Genomic DNA, 18,691 nt, shown 5'->3' on the forward strand with positions numbered 1-18,691 from the left:
AATCGGAGTAAGGCTGGACGCGGCGACGCAGCTGCTAGTAGTGCGCACGCGCAGTGGGCTCGTCCGCGATTGGCTGCGCCGAGGCGGGAGCCTTGAGCTTCTCCGGCGGCGAGGGGTTCGCTGGTTGCCAGAAGTTTATGTTTTGCAGGGTCAGTGGTTTCTGTCAGATTTTCGCCGGTGCGTTCTGGACAGGGAAGCTTGGGAGGCTGTGACGGCCTGTAGGCTCGTGCGGGACAAAGCAGCGAGTGGTGCGGGAGCAGGCCTCTAAGAGAGGAGGTAGGGAAGGCGGCAGGAGCGACCGAGGTGGCCTGCAGGCCTGCCGCTTTGGTCTGGTGCGAGGGACGCCCGGGCTGCTGGTCCCGGGGAGTCCCGGAGCGACTGGCGGACTGTGGGAGTTTGGGGGTGTGCCTTTGTGTGCGAGGGGTGGTTCTGGGTAGAGGCCCCTGGGGTTGCCCCTGCAGTCGTTTCGCTCAGGCTCCTGTGGCGTTTGGGGCTCCTGTGGCGTTTTGGTTTCTCTCTCACTCCTGCACTGGGAAGCTCCTTCCCAGGGCCAGGGGGTGAATGCTCCGCGAGCGCCCTGGAGATTGTCCGTACGCCTTCTTTAGGGACTTTTTATTTCTTCACTGGTCAGGTTTTTCTTTTATTTTATTAAAACCTTTTAATCAATTACCTTATGAAAGATTTTCTAGGTAGGTACAGATGCTTCTCGAATTACTACGGGGTGACCTCCCGATAAACCCATCCTAAGTTGAAAATATCCTAAGTCGAAAATGTATTTAAAACTGCTAGCCTACCTTTGTTATAAAAAAAAAATAATTTCAACTTTTTATTTTAGATTTGGGGGTACATGTGCAGGTTTGTTGCATCGGTGTATTACCTGATACTGAGGTTTGGGTACGATTGATCCTGTCACCCAGGTACTGAGCGTAATACCCGATAGTTTTTGAACCCTTTCTCCTCATTTCCTCCCCTCTCTGGTTGTCTCCACTGTCTCTTGTTGCCATCTTTTATGTTCATGAATTTAGCTCTCATTTATAAGTGAGAACATGCAATATTTGATTTTCTCTTCCTCCTTTAATTCGCTTAGGATAATAGCTTCTAGCTGCACCCACATTCCTTTTTATGGCTGCGCTAGCCTAGCTTAAACATGCTCAGAACACTTACCTGAATCTACAGTTGGGCAAAATCATGAACACAGACGGTTGTGTGGTTCCTTGTGCAGCTTTTACTGAATGCTTATGGCTTTCTTAAAAGTCGAAGAATTCTAAGTGAAACCATCCTAAATTGGGAACCACCTGTATAGCCTGAGTCTCAAAGTCAAAGGAGCAACTTAAGGCATGACGTGAAATAATGGCTACCTAATGTAGTTGGAGGTCGAAAAGCAGAAACAGCAGAGTCTGTTGCTGGTTCTTGTCCTTGAACAAGAAACAAGAGAGAGTGATCTCTACTACTCATTTCTCAAACGACGCAAAGGCTGGTTATGTATAAAATATTTACATGTTTCATCATTTTAACATTGATGAAATTGGGAAATGTCTAACCATCAGTGATAGTGTATCATGATTTAATTGGCTACACCTTTTTTCTTGGATAGGTAAAATAATGGTACATCTTACAATAAAAAATTCATTTTTAACATTTTTATTTAAAAAATGTCTTTTATATGGACTGACAATCAAGAGTATATCCTACAGTTGATGGCATTTTAGATCTGATGAAATATGGTAATTAAAAAGATCGAATTAATGACACTTTCCCTGTTACAAAGGTAACATTTTCATTGTAAAAAATTTGAGATATACAGAAAATAACTCAGAAGACATTAAAAATTACTGGTTATTCTAACCAGACTTAGAAATAATTAGGGTTAATGTTGTGGCATGTATTTTTCTGGATTTTAAAAATGATTGTGTATTTTAATATATAACATATCTACTTTATAGCAGTGTAATTTACAGTGTGCTACTAGATATGTACATTTTGATGTTTTGATATACAGCTGTATATACACTCCCTTATCCACACTGCAATCTTATATAGATTATTCTATCACCTCAAACAAGTTTCCTCATGCTCCTTTGCATTCTAGTCTTTTAAATGTACATAAACACGTTATCCTTTTTCTTTTCCTTTTTAAAAGTTGGAATGAGGCCAAACATGTTTTGTGGCCATTTTTCCTTTATCAAAAATATTTCTTATGTCATTAAACATTTTTAAAAATTGTGGTCCTCCCTATTAATGGGATCATTCACGTAACAAATACTGAACTCCTTCTGTGTATTTGGTACTGGCAATATAGTGATGAATTGTACATGAGATTTCATGCCTGAGTTAATAACTCAGGGAGAATGATAGGGCAAATTTCATTGCAGTGTGAAAAGTACTTAAGTAGTACATATACAGGAAGGTCCTCCAGTCCAGTCTTTGGAAAGAGATGAAGAGGGCTCATGGTTAAGACCCCTAAAGGACTGTAGTATTAATCAGGCAAAGAAAAGTGGGAAAAAGCATTCCCAACTTAGTATAAGGGAAAGTTTATTCAAAGCCTAGAGAAAAACAGAACCTGGCTAGCATGGGGAACAGTACTGACTCAGTTTTGGTGGTATATGAAGAGAATGTGTTCAGTTGTGTGGCTGTACCAAAATTTATCTAATACTTCATTATGGACATACTTGTTTCCTTTTCTCCCCCCCACTGTAAGTAATACTAGCATGATTATTTTTATTTATTTATTTTTCTGAGACAGTCTCGCTCTGTTGCCCAGGCTGGAATGTGATAGCACAATCTCTGCTCACTGCAACCTCTGCCTCCTGGGTTCAAGTGATTCTCATGCTTCAGCCTCCCAAGTAGCTGCAATTACAGGTGTGTACTGCCACACCTGGCTTTTTTTTTTTTTTTTTTAGACAGAGTTTCGCTCTTGTTACCCAGGGTATAGTGCAGGATGGCGCGATCTCAGCTCACCACAACTCTACCTCCTGGGTTCAAGCGATTATCCTTCCTTAGCCTCCCGAGTAGCTGGGATCACAGGCATGTGCCACCACACCCAGCTAATTTTTTATTTTTAGAAGAGATGGGGTTTCTCTGTGTTGATCAGGCTGGTCTCAAACTCCCGACCTCAGTTGATCCGCCCGCCTCGGCCTTCCATAGTGCTGGGATTACAGGCATGAGCCACCGCTCAAGGCCTTAGATTTTTATATTTTAGGTAGAGATGAGGTTTCACCATGTTGGCCAGGCTGGTCTCAAACTCCTGACCTCAGGTGATCCACCTGCCTTGGCCTTCTAAAGTACTGGGATTGCATGCGTGAGCCACCTCATCTTGCCCAGTATGGTATTTTCATACATAGTTACTTGAGTATTATCTTTGACCTTAGGTTAAATTGCCAGAATTGGAATTTTTGGGTTAAACGGATAATGTTGGTAGTCATGTTGATCGTTGCTGATAGCTTATGTTAAATAGTGTCATGTTCATCCTTGCTGATGGCTTATGTTAAATAGTGCCATGTTGATCCTTGCTGATGGCTTATATTAAATAGTGTTTTGTGGTGGTGTTTTGAATTGGAGTGCTTGCTACTATTCATTGCAGAAGCGTGATGTATGTATGTAATGTTCTTGTTTTCCATCTGTACCCCTATCCAGTTCCTAGCGGAAATAGGGTTGAGCGAAAGTTGGGAAACCTGGTTCTAGTCTCTTGATTTATATTTTTAAAAATTCCACTGTTTTCAAATGAAATAGGATAGTAAAAACAAATTGAATTATAAAAATGTCTTTTAAATTGCCAGATTTCATTCATTTCAAATATTTGTTAGTGATTGTAATGTGTCTGTCATTGTTGCCAGACACATTGTAGTCATTAGTGGTGGATAAAACAAGCATGAGATTGCTACCCTCATGTGGTTTATGGATTACAGGCATGATGAATAGAAAAGCAACATTTTTGATATTTTTGTGTAAATTGTATTTCCTTACATTTTGAAATATTTATTTATTTATTTGTTTGTTTGTTTTTTTGAGATGTAGTCTTGCTCTGTCGCCAGGCTAGATTGCAGTGGCGCAATCTCGGCTCACTGCAACCTCTGCTTCCTGGGTTCAAGCGATTCTTCTGCCTCAACCCCCTGAGTAGCTGGGACTGCAGGCCTGTGCCACCATGCCCAGCTAATTTTTGTATTTTTAGTAGAGGCAGAGTTTCAGCATGTTGGCCAAGATGATCTCCATCTCTTGACCTCAGGATTCACCTGTCTCAGCCTCCCAAAGTGCTGGGATTACAGGTGTGAGCCACCTTGCCCGGCCTGAAATTTCTCTTTAAATTACTTTAAAGAGGATATCATGATTAATCTATAATGTTATCAAAATTGACATTGTATATACTTACATTTACACCATTTGTATTAGTATCTTCTCACTGCTAATAAAGACATACTTGCCATGTGTCACTACGCATTTGTTCTTTGTGTCTTCACATCTCCTCTTGTTACATTTTAAAGCATTTTTATAGTATGCGGTTTGCCTAATAAAGCATTCTCATAGCAAAAAAGAAAATAATAAAAACATCCTCGAGACTGAGTAATTTGTAAAAGAAAGAGATTAATGGACTCACAGTTCCACACGGCTGAGGAGACCTCACAACCAGATAAAGGAAGAGCAAAGGGACGTCTTACATGGCGGCAGGCAAGAGTGCTTGTGCAGGGGAACGCCCGTTTATAAAACCATCTTATGAGACTTATTCACTACCGTCAGAAAAATACGAAGGAAACTGCCCCCATGATTCAATTATCTCCACCTGGCTTTGCCCTTGACACATAGGGACTATTACAATTCAAGGTGTGAGATTTGGATAGTGACACAGCCAAACCATATCACCATTCAATTTAAATCTTATTCTTTTCAATAGCCCTTGATAAAAAGTAAAATCTTACTAGCAATTGAACTTGTTTTCCGAGGTCTTGCTGCTGTGTTGCCCAGGCTGGTTTTGAACTCCCGACCCCAAGGGATCCCCTCACCTCAGCCTCCTGAGTAGCTCAGACTACAGGCCTGCACTACCAAGCTCCTCTTATCTTTTTAATAGATACGGGGTCTCCCTATATTGCCTAGGCTGATCTCGAACTCCTGGGTTCAAGGGAAGCTCCTGCCTCAGCCTCCCAAAGTACTGGGATTACAGGCATGAGCCACCATGCCTGACCTCTTTTACCTTTTTACAATGGTTGTATTACCAAACCAAACTTGAGTATGCCTGCCTGGCATTGCAAAGCTGTCCACAGACATTGGGATTTGCAGCAAGAGAAAGTGGGACATTTATTGCAGGGTGCCAAGCGAAGAGAATTGAGCAGCTAAAGCTTAAGAACCAAACTCTGATGGCTTACCTGTAAGCATTTTTAAAGATGGGGAGGCAGAGGTTACAGGCAGAGTCATGAATCAATGCATCATTGATTTGGCCTAAAAAGGCAAAACATCTTGAAGTGGGGGCTTATGAGTCAGATGGATTCAAAGATTCTCTGATTTGGGATTGGTTAAGGAAGTGAAGTTTTGTCTAAAAACTTGGGTCGACAGGAAGGAATGTTGAGCTCTGGCCTATGCGTATGACTTCTTCCAAGCCCTGAAGAAGAAATTTAGAACAAAGAATAGCAGACTTCGGTCCTGTTTCCCCTAATCTGAGGTCTGTGTGCCAGTAGATAGTATTTTCATTTGGTGGGGTCTGGATTTCTGAAAAACAACTCAAGGACATATGTTAAGATGTTACCTTTAGTTTCTATAGGGGACCAAACATTTTGTCACTCGCTTCCCTCATCATTATTTTAAGCTGTTACCTTCTTATTAATCATAATGCTCATATACTTCTCAGGGCTAGCCAGGTGCCTGGAATTTCCTTTGAAGGAACTGAAGATTTTCCTTTGTTTCTATGTTTGGGGGGCCAGGCAGGCCCTAAGAGGGGTTTCTATGTTTGGGGGGGCCAGGCAGGCCCCCTAAGAGGGGTTCTTGTTCCATCTCAGTTGTAGTTTTGAACTATTTTTGTATTTGGGGATGATTGTAATTAGATTCATGGATGGCTACTGTTGTGGTTATTTTTCAGGTCACCACTACGGAATATGAGACGATCTGCAGCACCAAGTCAATTGCAGGGGAATTCCTTCAAAAAACCAAAATTTATACCTCCAGGAAGAAGTAATCCAGGTCTGAATGAAGAGATTACAAAACTGAATCCAGATATAAAATTATTTGAGGTAAGACAAGAAAGGACTCAAAATGTAGATAATATAGGGAAGCACGTGTGCTCCAAAAATGCCATTTAAAGAATTAAAGAGATGTTTTCTCTACTGATACAGTATCTCTGAAAACGTCTCTGAGAAATCTTGGAAATGAAAATTACATATGTTTTTTTAAAGGAATAGCAGGCTGGGTACAGTGGCTCATGCCTGTAATCCTAGCACCTTGTGGGGCAGAGGTGGGAGGAACACTGGAGCTAAGGAGTTCAAGACATGCCTAAGTAACATAGTGAGAGCCCGTCTCCACACACAAAAAAAAATTTAGCAAGGTGTGGTGGTGTGTGCCTGTAGTATCAGCTACTTGGGAGGCTGAAGTGGGAGAATCACTTGAGCCTCAGAAGTCAAGGCAGCAGTGACCTGTGATTATGCCACTGCACTCCAGCCTGGGCAACAGAGCAAGACCCTGTCTCAGTCAATCAATCAATGGAATAACATGAACTTGGGTCTATAAAATAAACTTTTGGTAATGGTAACTAAATATCTCTTTGAGAGAATGGGTGGAGAGTCTAATCAGTGTTGTTTTTAAAGTTACCACATAAATAAGTGACAACTTATTTAAATAAGGTGATTTAAAGAGAAAAAATACATAATGATTTGTATCACTATTCCTAACGTTTCTTCTCATTTTTATCTATAAAAAGTGAATACTGGCTGAGCGCAGTGGTGCATGCCTGTAATTCCAGCACTTTGGGAAACTGAGGCAGGTGGATCACAAGGTCAGGAGTTCGAGACCAGCCTGGCCAACATGGTGAAACCCTGTCTTTACTAAAAATACAAAAATTAGCTAGGTGTGGTGGCGGGTGCCTGTAGTCCCAGCTACCTGGGAGGCCAAGGTAGGAGAATCATTTGAATCCTGGAAGTAGAGGTTGTAGTGAGCTGAGATCACCCCATTGCATTCCAGCCTGGGCGACAGGGAAAGACTCCATCATCAAAAAAAAAAAAAAAAAGTGAATACTGTTCGGGTGCAGTGGCTCACGCCTGTAATCCCAGCACTTTTGGAGGCCAAGATGGGCGGATCACCTGAGGTCAGGAGTTTGAGACCAGTCTGGTCAACATGGTGAAACCCCCTCTTTACTAAAAATACAAAGATTAGCTGGGCATGGTGGTGTGCGCCTGTAGTCCAGACTGCTCTGGAGGCTAAGGCAGGAGAATTGCTGGAACCCGAGAGTTGGAGGTTGCAGTGAGCTGAGATCAAGCCACTGCACTCCAGCCTGGGTGGCAGAGCAAGACTCTGTTCCAAACAAAGAAACAAACAAACAAAAAAGTGGATACTGAAGGCAGTCTTAATATGTCTTGTTTACTATTAAGAAAAGGATTGTTTTGGGCTTAGGTCTAAGATCAAAGGTCTTAATACATATGAAAGGTATGTAAAGGTATATAAAGAAGGCACATAAAATGGAGAATTCATACTTTCTACTACTCTGCAATTCCCTGATTCTTTTATGCTATAGGGATTAAAGTCTGTTAATTTTTTCTCTCTTCTTTTTTTATTGTGGTAAAATATATAACATAAAATTTGCCATCTCAGCATTTTTAAGTGTACAATTAAGTGGCATTAATCATGTTCACACTGTTGTGTTACCATCACCACAATCCATTTCCAAAACTTTTTCATTACCTCAAACAGAAACTCTGTACCCTGGTAACCACTATTCTACTTTCTGTCTGTATAAGTCTGACTACCCTAGATACCTCATGGTAGTGGAATCCTATACTATTTGTCCTTTTGTGTCTGGCTTATTTCACTTAACATAATGTTTTCAAGGTTCATCCATGTTGTAGCATCTATCACAGCTTAAATTTTTTTTATGGTTGAGTAATCTTATATGGTTTTACCACATTTTGTTTATCCATCCATTCATCTGTTTGATGCACACTTCGGCAATTTCCACCTTTTGGCTATTGTGAATAATGCTGCCGTGAACACTGGCATCCAAGTTTCTATTTGTGTTCCTGTTTTAGTTCTTTTGGGTTATAACTAGAAATGGAATTGTTAGGTATGGTAATTCTGTGATTAGCTTTCTGAGGAACTATCAAACTATTTTTTCATAGCTGTACTATTTTACATCTTCACCAGGAATGTGTGATGGTTGTAGTATCTTCATCCTCAGGAACGCTTGTTATTTTTCCATTAAAAAAAATTCTTGTTATTGCCATCTCAATGGGTGTGAAGTAAAACAGCAGTTTCATTGTGGTTCTGATTTGTATTTCCTTAATGACTAGTGAGGCTAAGCATCTTTTCATGTGCTTATTGGCCATTTGTCTATCTTTGGAAAAATGTCTTTTGAAGCCCTTTGCCTGGTTTTTAATGGTTGTCTTTTATCGTTGAAAAAACCTGCTAATCTTTGACTCTGCTTTTTTTTTGTCTTATGTGTTTGTTTTATCCTGTGCTTCTTTCCCAAGTAGATTGTTAGCACTTACCAATGTAAAAATTCTGGCACACTGTAAGGAGAAAACATAGGCTTTTGTTTTCTTAATAAGGTTTCTTCCTTTCTTTTTTAAAATACAGCTTCATTTAGGTGTTGATAGAGTTTGGATATTTGTCCCTTCAGAACCTCATGTTGAAATGTGACCTCCAGTGTTTGAGGTGGGCCTAATGGGAGATGTTTGGGTCATGTAGGGGGGATCCTTCATGAATGGCTTTGTGCTGTCTTCATGGTAATGAGTGAATTCTCACTGAGTCCATGTGAGATCTGGTTGTTTAAAAAGAATGTGGCACTTCCCCACTCTCTTGCTCTCTCTCTTGCCATTGAAACACAGGTTACCCCTTCACCTTCTGCCCTGATTATAAGCTTCTGGAGGCCTTCATCAGAAGCAGAAGCTGGCACCATGCTTCCTGTACAGCCTGCAAAACTGTAAGCCAAAATAAACCTCTTTTCCTTTTAAATTACTCAGTCTCCGGTATTCCTTTATAGCAATGCAAATAGACTAATACAGATATAATTTAAATACTATACAGTCTACTTACTACAACTCAGTGGTAAGTATATTCACAGAATTATTTTTAGTATATTCACAGAATTATGCAGCCGTCTCCACAATCAATTTTGGAACATTTTCATGACACTAAAACGTTTTATCAGTAATTTATTTCTTATTGCCGAAATAACAGTTTTCTCTTGCTGCTGAAACAAATTGCCACAAATCTAATTGCTTAAAATAACACAAATGAATTATCTTACAGTTCTGTAGGTCAAAAGTCCAACACAGATCTAACTAAAATCAAGGTGTTGGCAAGGCTACATTCATTTCTGGAGATTTTAGGGGGAAATCTGTTCCTTGGCCTTTTCTAGCTTCTGCAGGTCACCACATTCCTTGGCTCATGGCCTCCTTCTTCCATCTTCCCAGTCAGGGATGCATGTTTGAGTTCTCCTGTTTCCTTCTCTTTGGTTCTCTGTGGCTAGGACTTGTTTGATTAGATTAGGTCCACCTGGGTAATCCAGTATCATCTCTCCATTTCAAGGTCCTGGTCCTTAATCACATCTGCAAAGTCCTTTTTACTACATAACAATACATTCACAGATTCTGGGGATTAGGGTGTGGATATCTTTGGGAGCCATTATTCTGCTGCCACACTGAATAATCTGTTGTTTTAATATACCACATTTTATTTATCCCTTCATTAGTTAATGGTCATTTGGGTTGTTTCCACTTTCTATTATGAATAATTCTTATGAATGTTTGTGTAAGAATTTTTGTGTGGATATATGTTTTCATTTGTCTTTTTTTTTTGAGATAAGGTCTTACCCTGTTGCCTAGGCTAGGGTGTGGTGACACCATCATGGCTCACTGCAGCCTCTACCTCCTGGGCTCAAGTGATCCTCCTCCCTCTGTCTCTAAGCAGCTAGGACCACAGGCGTGTGCCATCATACCTGGCTAATTTTTAAATTTTTTATAGAGATGGGGGTCTGCCTATGTTGCCCAGGCTGGATCTCTAACTTCTGAGCTCAAGCCATCCTCTCTTCAGCCTCCCTAAGTGTTGAGATTACAGATGTGAGCCACCATACTTGGCCATGTTTTTATTTCTCTTGGGTATATTCTGAGGAGTAGAATTGCTGGATCATATGGTAATTCTATGTTTAGCCTCTTAATGAATTGACAAAGTCTTTTACAAGATGACTGTACCACTTTCATTCTTACCATCAATATATGAAGGTTTTAATTTCTCCATATTCCTACCAACACACTGTCTTTTTGATTATGGCCATACTAGTGGGTGAAGTAGTACCTCATTGTGGTTTTGATTTGCATTTCTCTGATAGCTGATATGGAGCACTTTTATGTGTGCTTATTGCTCATTTGTGTATCTCTTTGGAGAACTTTTTTTTTTGAGATGAAGTCTCGCTCTGTCACCCAGGCTAGAGTGAGCCATTGTGCCCAGATTGATTGATTGATTTTTGAGATGGAGTATTGCTCTGTCACCCAGGCTGGAGTACAGTGGCACAATCCTAACTCATTGCAACCTCTGCCTCCCGGGTTCAAGTGATTCTTCTGCCTCAGCCTCCAGAGTAGCTGGGACTAAAGGAACCCGCTGCCATGCCCAGCTAATTTTTGTATTTTTAGTAGAGATGGGGTTTCACCACGTTAGCCAGGCTGGTTTTAAACTCCTGACCTCACGTGATCCATCCACCTCGGCCTGCCAAAGTGCTGGGATTACAGGCATGAGCCATCATGCCTGACCTGTTCTTCACTTTCTTGATCTCGTTTACAGTACAAAAGTTTTTAGTTTTGATGAAGTCCAGTTTACCTATTGTTTTGTCATTGGTGGTGCTTGTGCTTTGGTGTCATGTATAAGAAGGTTGTGAATATTTATGACTATATTTTCTTTTAAGAGTTTTATAATTTTTATAGTTCTACTTCTTACATTTCAGTCTGTGATCCATTTTAAGTTAATTTTCATGTACTGTGTGAAGTAGCCAGCTTTATTCTTTTCATGTGGATAAAAGACTATTTTTTTCCTTTTGAATTGTTTTGACACCTTTGTCATAAAGTTTACTTTATTTTTTTGAGACAGGGTTTCACTCTATTACCCAGGCTGGAGTGCAGTGGCATGATCGTAGCTCACTGCAGCCCCAACCTCCCAGGCTCAAGTGATCCTCCTACCTCGGCCTCCTCAGTAGCTGAGACCGCAGGCATGCACCACCACACCTGGCTAATTTTAAATTTTTGTAGAGATGAGGGTCTCGTTATGTTGCCCAGGCTGGTCTTGAACTCCTGGGCTCAAGCAGGTCTCCCACCTCTGCCTCCCAAAGTGCTGGGATTACAGGCATGAACCACTGTGCCCAGCCAAGATTTATTTATTTATTTATTTTTGAGACAGAGTCTTGCTCTGTCACCTAGGCTGGAGTGCAGTGGTACCATCTTGCCTCACTGCAAACTCTGCTACATGATTCTCCTGCCTCAGCCTCCCAAGTAGCTGGGATTATAGGCATGTGCCACCACACCCAGCTAATTTTTCTATTTTCAGTAGAGTTAGGGTTTTACATGTTGGCCAGGCTGGTTATGAACTCCTGACCTCAGGTGATCTGCCTACCTCAGCCTCCCAAAGTGCTGGGATTACAGGCCTGAGCTACCCCACCTGGCCAAGATTTATTTTTCGATGTAGTGTCTGAGGACTAATTTCAGACAAAAACACTGATTTATTATTATTTTTTCTTTTAATTCTATGAATAAATAGTTATTTTACTTATTAAAACTGATGAAGTGGGCATTTTTGAAGTTATACAGGAATTTTAAGCAAGTTAACTTGAGCCTAAAAGTATTAGGCTTAGCAGTCAACTCTGCCTTCTCTTCACTTTGTCTGTTACATTCTTAACTTTTTGTTCTTAAATTATTTCTTATTTTAGATTGAATTAACCAGTAGTGAGAAAGTATTGCTTTGGTGACTTCAGTGGTTTTTACTTGATTAGTCTGATAAATATAAAATCTGGGACAAATGGAACATCAAAAGAAATATACTAATGGATTATAACCCACTGAATAATACAGGAGTCTGAATCCACACTAATGTATGTTTGTAAATAAATAAATGAAGAGTAAACTCTTCCTTAGAGTGGATTGCTGAAGCATAGAAATAGAAGTAATGATGGTGTTAGAGTCTCAATGGATGCCAGAACTAGTGGGTGAATGTTTGATGAAGAAATAGGATATTTGAATATACTCAAGTATCTTCTCAAAATGTACTTTAAAAAATTCCAAAGGGAAAAATACTTTGTTAGACACTACCTTAATCAGCAATCAACAGACTAATAGTATGTGCCTCTTAATATGATGAACTGTGGTATTCCTGCCTCAAATTCACCATCTAGAACTAATCATAGGGAAAGATCAGAAAAATCCAAATTGAGGGATATTCAGCAAAATAACTGGCCTGTAATTTTGAAATTTCAAGACCAGAAATGATGAATAAAGTTAGAGATTAAAGGAAACCATAGGAACTTACTGACTAGATGTAATGTGTGATTTAGGATTGGAACCCAATTTGGGGAAAAATTTATAAAAGACGTTATTGGGATGGTTGGGCGCAGTGGCTCACGCCTATAATCCCAGCACTTTGGGAGGCCAAGACAGGTGGATCACGAGGTCAAGAGATCGAGATCATCCTGGTCAACAAGGTGAAACACTGTCTCTACTAAAAATACAAAAATTAGTTGGGCATGGTGGCATGCGCCTGTAGTCCCAGCTACTCGGGAGGCTGAGGCAGGAGAATTGCTTGAACCCAGGAGGCGGAGGTTGCGGTTAGCCGAGATCGTGCCATTGCACTCCAGCCTGGGTAACAAGAGTGAAACTCCGTCTCAAAACAAAAACCAAACCAAAACAAAAAGACATTATTGGGATAAGTGACCACATTTGAATATGGACCAAGGATTAGATAATAGTATTATACCAGTGTTAAATTCTCAGTTTTGATAATTTTACTGTGATTATGGAAGACAGTCTTTGGAAACACACCTTGAAGTGTTGAGAGGCAAAGGAGCTTAGTGTTTGCAGCTTACTCTCACATGTGTATGTGTACACACATACAGTGAAAGACAAAAGCGGGAGAGAGGGGAAATAGAAGAAAATGTAAACAAACGGTTAATATGGGTAAAGGTATATAGGAATGCCATTTTTGGAATGTTTCCATGAATTTGAAATTATATTAAAATAAAGTGTTCCAAAAAATAAAATTCGTGGCCTTCATTAATTGACATACTTTAAAATCTGATTAGATACAAAAAAGAAAAAAATTTTATCAGATAGGTTTTTTTTTTTTTTTTTTCAGACAGAGTTTCACTCCAACCCAGTCTGGAGTGCAATGACATGATCTTGGCTCACAGCAACCTCCACCTCCCGAGTTCAAGCAGTTCTTCTGCCTCAGCCTCCTGAGTAGCTGGGATTACAGGAAAGTGCCACTATGCCCAGCTAATTCTGTAGTTTTGGTAGAGACGGGGTTTTACCATGTTGGTCAGACTTGTCTTGAACTCCCAACCTTAGGTGATCTGCCTGCCTCAGCCTCCCGAAGTGCTGGGATTACAGGCATGAGCCACCTCACCTGGCCCAGATAGGGTTTTTTTGAATGTTTGTTTGCTAACTATGAAATGTATTAAGATGAGTATAGTAACATGACAACTTTGTCTATTATTGTGAGTTCCTATTATTAAAAAAAAAAATCAACCATGTGCTACTGTGGTAGACAGAAAAAATGGCACTTTAAACATGTTCATGTCCTAATCACTGAAATCTGTGTTATCTTACATTGCAAAAGAGACTTTGCTGAAGTGATTAATGTTAAAGTCCTTGATATGGGGAGGTTATCCTGGATTATCTGAGTGGGCCAAATATAATAAGCGTCCTTAGACGCTTCCACAAGAGGAAAAGGGAAGAGTGTCAGAGAAAGTGATTGTGATTAGAGAAGCAGGGGCAGAGAGATGTAATATAGCTGACTTTGAAGATGGTATAGTATATGTCTTTGAAGATGGAGGAAGAGGGCTTAGCTAAAGAATTTGGGTGGCTTCTCGAATATTGAAAAGACAAGGAAATATATTATCTCCTGGAGCACCCGTAAAGGAATGCAGCCCTGGTGATAACTTTGATTTTAACATTGTAAGACCTAAGCCTGAGTTCTAAGTTACAAAACTATAAAGTGATAAGTTTGTGTTGTTCTGTGCCACCAAATTTGTGGTAATTTGAGAGAGCAGTAATAGAAAAATCATACATATACAAGAAAAAAAGAAAAGAGAGAAAATAGCATATAATGAAATTCCTTGTCCGTATTACCTAACTTCAACAGTTGAAAATTTGTATTTTTTGAGATAGGGTCTGGCTCTCTTGCCCAGGCTGGAGTGCAGTGGTGCAATCTCAGCTCACTGTAACCTTGGCCTCCTGGCTTCAAGCCATCCTCCCACCTGAGCCTTCCAAGTAGCTGGGACTACAGGCACACGCTAGTGTGCCTGGCTAATTTTTGTATTTTCTAAAGATTGAGTTTTACTATGTTGCTCAGGCTGATCTCAAACTCCTGAGCTCAAGGAATCTGCTTGCCTTGGCCTCCCAAGTGCTGGGATTACAGGGGCGAGCCACCATGCCTGGCCATGACCAATCTTGTTTCATCTTTTTTTTAATTTTTTCAAAGTTTTTTTTGAGACAGGCTCTCATTCTGTCACCCAGGCTGGAGTATACTGGCGCATTGTCAGCTCACTGGAACCTCTGTTTCCTTCGCTCAAGCGATTCTCCTGCCTTAGCCTCCCAAGTAGCTGGGATTACTGGTGAGTGCCACCATGCCTGGCTAATTTTTGTATTTTTAGTAGAGATGGGGTTTCACCATGTTGGCCAGGCTGGTCTTGAACTCACGACCTCAAGTAGTCTGCCTGCCTCAGCTTTGCAGAGTGCTGGGATTATAGGTGTGAGCCACTGCACCTGGCCTCTTGTTTCATCTTTACTTTTCCGCTCCAGCTTGAGTCCCTCCCCACTTATTTTGATGCAAATTCCAGGAATATGTTTTTATTTGTGAATTTTTAGTATATGTCTCTAAAATATAAGAGCTTTTTAAGACTGGGTGCAATGGCTCATTCCTGTAATCCCAGCCCGATGGGTGGCTGAGGCAGGAGAATCGTTTGAGGCCAGGAGTTCAAGACCAGCTTGGGCAACATAGTGAGACCCCATCTCTACAAAACATAAAACGCATTAGCTGAGTATGGTGGCACATGCTTGTAGTTGCAGCTACTAGGAAGACTGAGGTGGGAGGATCCCTTGGGCCTAGGAGTTGAAGGCTGCAATTAGTTATGGTCATGCCACTGCACTCTTCAGCTTGTGCACCAGACTGAGACTCCATCTCTTATAAAAAGAGGTGGGGGCTTGTTAAAAAAACCCAACATAGTTACATTACCATTATCTTACCTAAAAATTAATATTTAAGATTTTAGAATTGAGAAATTTAACAAGAAAAAGCATTTTACTATGAGAATGGCATGTTATGATTTGTTTAAAAATTCTTCTCTGCTTAAGTATACCTATTTTAGTGACTCTGAAAAAAAATTAAAAAAACAAAAAAACTCTTCTGATATGTTGTTTAAAATACAATATAATTATAAGCATAATTTTTCATTCTGTCATGTGTTTCAGTTTTAGGAACATAATTTAAAATAATTCTAAGAACAAGCAATAAAAATTAGATTTTAATTAATTAATTATTTTTGAGATGGAGTCTCACTCGATTGCCCAGGCTGGACTGCACAGTCTTGGGTCACTGCAACCTCTGCCTCCTGGGTTCAAGGGATTTCCTGTTTCAACTTCCCAAGTAACTGGGGTTACAGGCACTTGCCACCACACCTGGCTAATTTTTATATTTTTAGTAGAGACGGGGTTTCACCATGTTGGCCATACTGGTCTCAAACTCCTGACCTCAAGTGATCCACCCATCTCGGCCTCCCAAAGTGCTGGGATTACAAGCGAGAGCCACTATGCCTGGCAGATTTTAATTTATTTTAAAATATCTAGTTCTAATTTGTATATATATAATATATATATATATAATATGTATGTATATATGCTGGTAGCTCGCTTTAAATTAGAAGCTTTTCATAAAAGTACAGGAAATTAAATTTGATTTCTGATTTAAATATATATTTGGCCTTTTTAGGGTGCTGCAAATAATAACACCTTTTTCCCGTCACAAAATGATCCTAGAATATGCAATTTAAATATTCTGCCTACTGAAGAAAGTACTAGAGAAATTAATTGCAGAGATAATTGCAGTGGAAAATATTGTTTGGAAGCACCTACAATGGCAACATTAGATCCACCTCATACAGGTAAGACTGTTTTTTATTGATAAGGTTTATAATTGACCAATAGTATTATGGTATTCTTTTAATTATGATTTAAGAATGAATATATTATATTAGAAAATTGTTGATGTAATACTAGATTGTTGGTAGTTCAGGTTTTTTATTGTCATAATTTATATTGTGATTAAAATGTACCTTATAGTAGATGTATGCTTAAAACTGTTTATTATAAACTTGGTCAAATGTGGTATTTTCCTCAAGTACCAAGATTGTGTTTAAAGATATGATTTAAAATTTGTTTTCTAAAGAGCATGTTAATAGGAACTAAAATTGGAGAGTTGAACTTGAAATTAGTTAACTGTTAATTCATTACAGTTAATTCTTTACAGTTTGGAGTACTTCGAATCAGAGTTGAATTATTAAGATATATACTTGCACGAAAATCAAGAATTTAACAGATGCTCCATCCCTCTGTTGTTGAACTGAGTTGAAATAATGATTATGGTTCTTTTTATATCTGTAAGGGATCACTATTTGTTAGGTAACTAAAAAAAATAATTAAGATGGTTCATAGATGTTTATTTGACCTTATGAAAGCCATCATTAAGACTGTATTTTTCCAAATTACATTTTGTTTATTTTTTGGTTGAATGAACAGATTTAGCCAGCCAGCCCCATCTGTTGGGCTACAGAATGGTAGCTGCCATCCTTATGATACCAGGGCAAATCAACAAAGTGCCTTAAGCACTTAATCATTTTGAAGGAAGTTTTTGGACTTTCTGATGATTAATGAATTTTACCTGTGAATGGGTTTGTATCTTGAATGGACGGAAAGGAATTCTGTATTTACCTAACTTGCCATTATCTTAGTGCCATTTATGTGTTCCTCATAACTTTTCAAAAGCTGTGAATAGTGTCAGAATGAGGTCTAGAAAGACTTTTTGAGCTAGTTCAATATAGGAAGATCCCTAGGAACAGCTCTAGGCATGTCAGTTTAGCTGCTGCTCTGTCTTACTGATTTGCTGTCCCCTCTTTCTCTCCTATTTTCCCCTCTTCTTACTTCCTTCTTTCCGTCTTTGTTAGGTGACTATTCTGTTTCCTGAGGTTTTCTTTTCTACTTTAAGCCTGAGGTAGATAATGATCCATGTATACCCAGTTCTTTTCTAATTTCTTTACCAGAAAATGACATTTAGATTCTGGAATATAATACCTTCTGTGTTACTGATCGTGGGCTTTATTTGTGTTCTACTATAGTTTCTCATTCTCTTCCCTGCTAAATTTGAGAAGGGAGCTAAGAGTTAAGATAAAATAAAGAGGGAGTTAATTTACTCAACTCCTAATCTGTTAATCCTTTCTCTGATTTAGTACATTCACTGGACTGGGGAACCTGTGCCAACCTCCTGATACCCTCCTGTCTCTGGTTCAGAGAGAGGTTAAACTGGGGAAAAGAGCTTTGTGAGAAATGTTTTGTGGATTGTTGTAGAGGGATGTAGTGTATAGAAAAGCATAGAGATGGGGACCTATTTAGTATCCACTCACCCTTTCACATCCTTTTCATTCTAGATCTAATCTACCTTGCAATGAGCTACAAATTTATATATCCCAGTTAAATAAAATGTTATTTTCCCTATCACCTTTTTACTGAAAAATTCCTACATATTCTCAAGTTGAAAGAATGATCCAATTAACATCCTAAATTCACCAGTTACTAACATTTTGCCTCATTTATGTGCTTTCTCTTTCTGTGTATATGCACTCCCCTCAACCTTTTGAAAATAAGTTGCATATATCATGCCACTTTATTTCTAATCACCCTTGTATTTCTTGAAATAAATGTTTTATCCTGCATAACCATACATTGTTATACAAACAAGATTAATAGTAATTCATAATATTTAGTTCATTATTAATATTATTTGCTTAAGCTAGTTTAAGTTTGGTTTCTCTTTCAGCTGAAAGAGCCCTGATAAGTACATTTTCATTTCTTGAATTCACTGGAAACTTTGAGTCTCTTCATATCACTACCTGTTTGCAGATAATATTCTTTGTGTGAGAATGAAGATATAGGTCTATCACTAATGACTTCCCCCAAAGCTTAGGGAATGTGGTTTCTTCTGGGTTTGTGGTATCTGGGTTTGTGCCCACTTCTATCTTTTTGGTCCAAGCTCCACA

General features: G+C 39.4%; 1 protein-coding gene across 11 annotated transcripts in view; it reads left to right on the forward strand.

Moving 5' to 3' along the window:
* Nucleotides 1–61: 61 nt before the first annotated feature.
* RAD54B (RAD54 homolog B) overlaps nt 62–18,691 on the forward strand; it is a 105,622-nt gene continuing 86,992 nt past the window's right edge. For 5 of the 11 annotated variants that reach the window (XM_008982909.5, XM_008982906.5, XM_035277414.3 and 2 more), the window contains exons 1-3: nt 62–276; nt 6,062–6,212; nt 16,372–16,543. In XM_008982909.5, the coding sequence (XP_008981157.1) occupies nt 6,078–6,212; nt 16,372–16,543 (307 nt within the window). In that variant the 5' untranslated portion in view covers nt 62–276; nt 6,062–6,077. Of the gene's footprint in view, nt 277–6,061; nt 6,213–9,014; nt 9,110–16,371; nt 16,544–18,691 lie in introns of all 11 variants that reach the window. The other 6 variants (XM_035277413.3, XM_035277417.3, XM_008982908.5 and 3 more) reach the window with 4 other exon arrangements.

This window comes from Callithrix jacchus, chromosome 16, assembly GCF_049354715.1.
Source record: "Callithrix jacchus isolate 240 chromosome 16, calJac240_pri, whole genome shotgun sequence".
NCBI classification, from domain to species: Eukaryota; Metazoa; Chordata; class Mammalia; order Primates; family Cebidae; genus Callithrix; species Callithrix jacchus.